Source organism: Olea europaea, chromosome 11 (genome assembly GCF_002742605.1).
Source record: "Olea europaea var. sylvestris chromosome 11, O_europaea_v1, whole genome shotgun sequence".
Classification (NCBI taxonomy): domain Eukaryota; kingdom Viridiplantae; phylum Streptophyta; class Magnoliopsida; order Lamiales; family Oleaceae; genus Olea; species Olea europaea.
The window spans coordinates 15,446,541-15,451,406 of NC_036247.1; the positions used below are offsets into that span (position 1 = coordinate 15,446,541).

At 35.9% G+C, this 4,866-nt stretch overlaps 1 protein-coding gene across 2 annotated transcripts in view; it reads left to right on the plus strand.

The window, feature by feature from the left end:
* Window positions 1-266: 266 nt before the first annotated feature.
* Window positions 267-4,866, plus strand: part of LOC111403570 (importin subunit alpha-like) — a 6,616-nt gene continuing 2,016 nt past the window's right edge. The window contains exons 1-8 of one of the 2 annotated variants that reach the window (XM_023032126.1): window positions 267-699; window positions 1,023-1,119; window positions 1,241-1,332; window positions 1,417-1,548; window positions 1,641-1,826; window positions 1,925-2,088; window positions 2,218-2,296; window positions 4,701-4,829. In XM_023032126.1, the coding sequence (XP_022887894.1) occupies window positions 487-699; window positions 1,023-1,119; window positions 1,241-1,332; window positions 1,417-1,548; window positions 1,641-1,826; window positions 1,925-2,088; window positions 2,218-2,296; window positions 4,701-4,829 (1,092 nt within the window). In that variant the 5' untranslated portion in view covers window positions 267-486. The remainder of the gene's footprint in view (window positions 700-1,022; window positions 1,120-1,240; window positions 1,333-1,416; window positions 1,549-1,640; window positions 1,827-1,924; window positions 2,089-2,217; window positions 2,297-4,700; window positions 4,830-4,866) is intronic. The other variant, XM_023032125.1, reaches the window with a different exon arrangement.

The following is a 4,866-nucleotide window of genomic DNA, read 5'->3' on the forward strand; positions in this document are numbered from 1 at the left end:
ATCAGTATTTTAAAATCCCCATAACCAGTACCTAATCTCTCCAGCGTGCCCTAAGCAAACTTTTTGAGGCCGCCGAAAATGCTTTTGCTAGTTTGATTACCAAAAGTACGATGGATAATGTCTATGTTGGCCCCCACCTTATAATCTTAAATCGCATTTCACAAGATTACATGATTCTTTATGTCGGTGTACCGTCACCGTATCTAGATATCCTTTTAGGAAAATGCTGCCAACTGACGATCAAACTACTAATGTTCGAATTTCTATAAAAAAATTCGATTGTGGCATTAATGTAAATATAGCAAAAGTCATGTCCATTTCTTAATCAAGCAGTTGTTGAAACCTGATCGCCTCATCAGCCCATCATTCCACAATCGCACAAAAACCATACTCTCCAACTCTCATCGGTATCAAATATATTTCAATACATAAAAATTGAATTTATTGTTTCATCAAGGTTTCCTGATTTTTTGAATTGCGGAAACGATGTCGTTGAGGCCGAACGCGAGGACGGAGGTCAGGCGGAGCAAGTACAAGGTGGCGGTGGACGCAGAGGAGGGGCGGCGGAGGAGGGAGGATAACATGGTGGAGATCCGGAAGAATCGAAGGGAGGAGAACTTGCTGAAGAAGCGCCGTGAAGGTCTACAAGCACAGCAGTTTCAGCCAACCGTCACTATCCCTCAGCAGGTGGACAAGAAGGTGAAAACACGCTTGCGATTGAATCTTCTGCTTTTTTGAATATCGTAGAGCTTTGATCTACTGGAGTTCTATGAGATTTAGTTATACTGTAATAGTTGATTGTTGAACATGGAATTAGTACTAGCTCATTGTTCAATTTCGAATTCGGCTTGGGAGGTTAGTGTTTTGTTAACTGTACTTGTAGTCAGATCGCAATATTCAATCGATTATAATTCGTGAAGAAATGTGAGATAAGAATAGTTTGATTTGATTTGTCTTTGCTCTAGATGGACTAATCTGACTTCGGTTTTGTGCTATTGGATTTACATTTTTCATTGTTTCAGTTGGAAAGTCTTCCGGAAATGATCGCTGGCGTTTGGTCGAATGACGGCACACTACAACTCGAGGCCACAACTCAGTTTCGCAAACTTCTTTCAATAGGTAATTAGTTAATTAAAATCTTCGTTGATGCTATTAAATTTGAAATGGATCTTATTACTGTCTAGTGTTAATTTTTTCTTTCGGCTGGTTCTGTTTGTTTTTAATTAATTTGTTGCTACAGAACGAAACCCACCAATTGAAGAAGTAATACAGTCTGGAGTTGTTCCTCGATTTGTTGAGTTTCTTGGAAGAGATGATTACCCGCAGCTTCAGGTTTAAATTTGGGCTTATAAGTGCTTCTTCTTGTTTTTGTGTTCTAAATTTTTGGATCATGCATTGAGTTATTCCTTTATCTAGTTTGAGGCAGCTTGGGCTCTTACAAACATTGCATCTGGAACATCCGAGAACACCAAGGTCGTGATTGATCATGGTGCAGTTCCCATATTTGTGAGACTTCTCAGTTCCCCTAGCGATGATGTTCGTGAACAGGTAGATGTTGTAAATAACATGATGGCGTTGTGCTTCAGCTTTGAATTTTACTTTTTGGCTGTTTTTGTCTTTTGTTCAACTACTTGATGTAGGCAGTTTGGGCGTTAGGAAACATTGCTGGCGATTCACCAAAATGTCGTGATCTTGTCCTTAGTTATGGAGCGTTAATGCCCTTGTTAGCACAATTTAATGACAAAGCAAAGCTATCTATGTTGCGAAATGCAACATGGACACTGTCAAACTTTTGTCGGGGAAAGCCACAGCCCCAGTTTGAGCAGGTTTGTCCTATTATTACTTTGCTTCTTGGTCTTGTTGCATATCAATCCTGCTGGACCGTTTTAAATTGAATCAATTCCGTTTGAAAATTATTGAGCAGGTGAAGCCTGCCCTCCTTGCTCTTGCTCATTTGATACACACCAATGATGAAGAAGTTCTTACTGATGCATGTTGGGCACTGTCGTATCTATCCGATGGGACAAATGATAAAATTCAAGCTGTGATCGAGGCTGGTGTTAGCCCTCGTTTGGTTGAACTTTTGCTGTCAGTGACAAAATCCAATTTGATATCATTCCATATTTTTTACATCTGTGTTCGTGGAATTCATTTGTAGCTTTGTTTTTGTATATTGAACTTCATAGTTTTGCTTATTGGGTTTCTCATGGTTTACAGACATCCTTCGCCATCTGTGTTGATTCCTGCTCTGCGCACTGTTGGTAATATTGTCACTGGAGATGATATCCAGACTCAGGTATACAGCTGTCTTTGTACTTAATCTTTATTTGAGAAATTCCTTTCGAGCATAAGAATTTGTTGTCACACAGTCAAACAATTGGTCGATTCACCCTTCCAGCGGTCTCCAGTCACCACAGCCTACTATGTTTTACTAGCTAACTCTTGCTGACTTGTTTCATGTATGAAATGTATACATTGTCATCTGGTCTTTTAGTGGTTATGATGGTCTACGTACTAACCCCTTTGTTGTGTATCGAATTCTCCTTTCTCCTTGTCAATGTACAGAAAATATATTGCAATGCTTGATGGTTCATGGTTCAGATGTAATCATTTTTTTGTGATATTCACGATCTATTTTCTGTTTTGAGATAATGCTTATAGTACGTTTGAAGTGCATACCTCCTTTAGTAATCCAGATACAGCCTACTTTCAAAAGGTTACCCTGTGAAACTACTAGAATGCAGAAATGCCAAGGGTGTGGTCGAGCATGTACAAACACGAATTCATTATGAGTCTACATGCGGCGAAAGATGATTGTTAGTTACATTTATTTGATATGAAATCTACCTCACTGTCTAAATACACATTATATTTTTTTAAAGTATTTAAATAAAAAATAAAAACTTATTTGACTGTAAGACCTACCTTTCATTAAAATCACTTTGATCAAGACACATGATAAAAATATATATTATTTTCTCATTTAACTAAACTTTTTTAAAGAATAATGTTATTTAGTCCCAATAATGTTGAATACTAGTTTGAGGTGGCAACTAAATGGTATTAAATGATAGATTCGTTTAAATGCAATGTTACACATCCATTTAACTAGATCTATCAATTGTGGCCATTTAAACTGGTGCTAGATATTATTATTTTATTTATTTATATATTTATTATTATTTTTATTTTTTAAAATTTAACCAAGCATGCTCTTAGTCTAGTATAGAAAAATTATTTGTTACACGAGGAGAGTGTAAAAAATTTTTGGATATTATTGATTTTGCTATAATTTTTTAATGTGCTCGTGGTTATGAGATATTCATTAACTATGATTGGCGTTTGATGCCTGTCTGACATACTTGATGCATTTCTACTGTTCATGTGATCCTTTCTTCTTAGTATGAACTGATGATTATCTGAATGACTATGAAATGGAAATCTACCTTTCGTTTTACTGATCTTTCTGCTTTTTTGTCTTTCATCTTTTATGTAGTTGGTCTTTAAGCACCTACTCTTTCATAAATGATACCCTTGGAATGTTTATCATGTCTATATGTGGTGTTTCTTGTTTATCATCATTAATTTTTAGCAGAAGTTTCCTACTTTGTCATTGTTTTTTATTTTGTTACAAAACTGCACGAGTTTCTTGTCTTTGTTTTCTTAAATGGCCTCCATTGTGTTCCAACGCTAATTTAAATGTTTGAGCATCTTTGTAGTGACTTGGGAATCTCTTGGTTTTCATTCAAGTCAAATGACTCAAAATCAATTTCCTTTTCGAAATAGTTGTGCTTAGTTACGCATAGTGAAATTCATGATTCAAGCACTTGTCCTTATATGATCATATTGTCAACTAAAATGTGAAAAGTGGTTGGGTTAGGGAGATATAGAGAGAGAAGCTTGTACTAAGAAAAAGTACATTTGCAAAAGAAGAGTTGTCAATCGGCAAAAGACTTGTGCATATTGGGAGCATACGACTTCAAGGGATGTACTTGATCAAACTGCCAGTCACTTGCCATTTTTGTAGGAGGTGAAATGCAAATGACCCTTATTAGCATTATAAGTGTGTAGTAGGTTGGCCCCAGTGCGTAATAGGTCAGAAATCCCCTAAATAGATTGAATGGTAGAAAGGATCGAAAATGTAATTTTACAGTTTATTTTAATATATCGCTTACTAGGCTTCTTTTATGATTATTTTTTATATAATTATTTTTGAGTACTCATGATCTTTGAAAGATATTAATTGGTTTCTGAAATCAATCTATAGCTCTTCTTCAAATTTGATCAGCTTTATTCTTATGTAGTCCTTTGCTGTTCTTGAACTATGCATTGTAACTCCATTTAAATCCTTTAATGAAATCTTAGTTGTGCTTATCAAGGCGTATGGGGGCATTTCTTGGTGTGCCATTGTGATGTACTGTAAGGGTCCTTAGACAGGAAAATGCTTTTCGTGTTTAACGACCACCATGATTTGAAATTTTGAGTGGTGGAAATATAAAGAGACTAAACAATTCTTTGATTAACCCTTTTCAAATCGGTATCAGCTGGAGCATCAACCCAAATACACTTATAAGCATCTTTTAAAGAATCAAGTTGACAGCCTTTCTAAATAAAACTCCAATAAAAATTCCACTCCTATCACCGAAAGGACTAAGCAGCATTACCTTTTCAGAAACTCACTTCTGTTTAATTATTTTCAGGTTATTATTGAGAATCGGGCTCTTCCTTGTCTGCTTAACTTGCTGACTCAAAATCATAAGAAAAGCATCAAGAAGGAAGCTTGTTGGACCATATCAAACATCACTGCTGGAAATAAGGATCAGATTCAGGTATGTAAATTACTATGGAATCTTTTTTTTTTTTTTT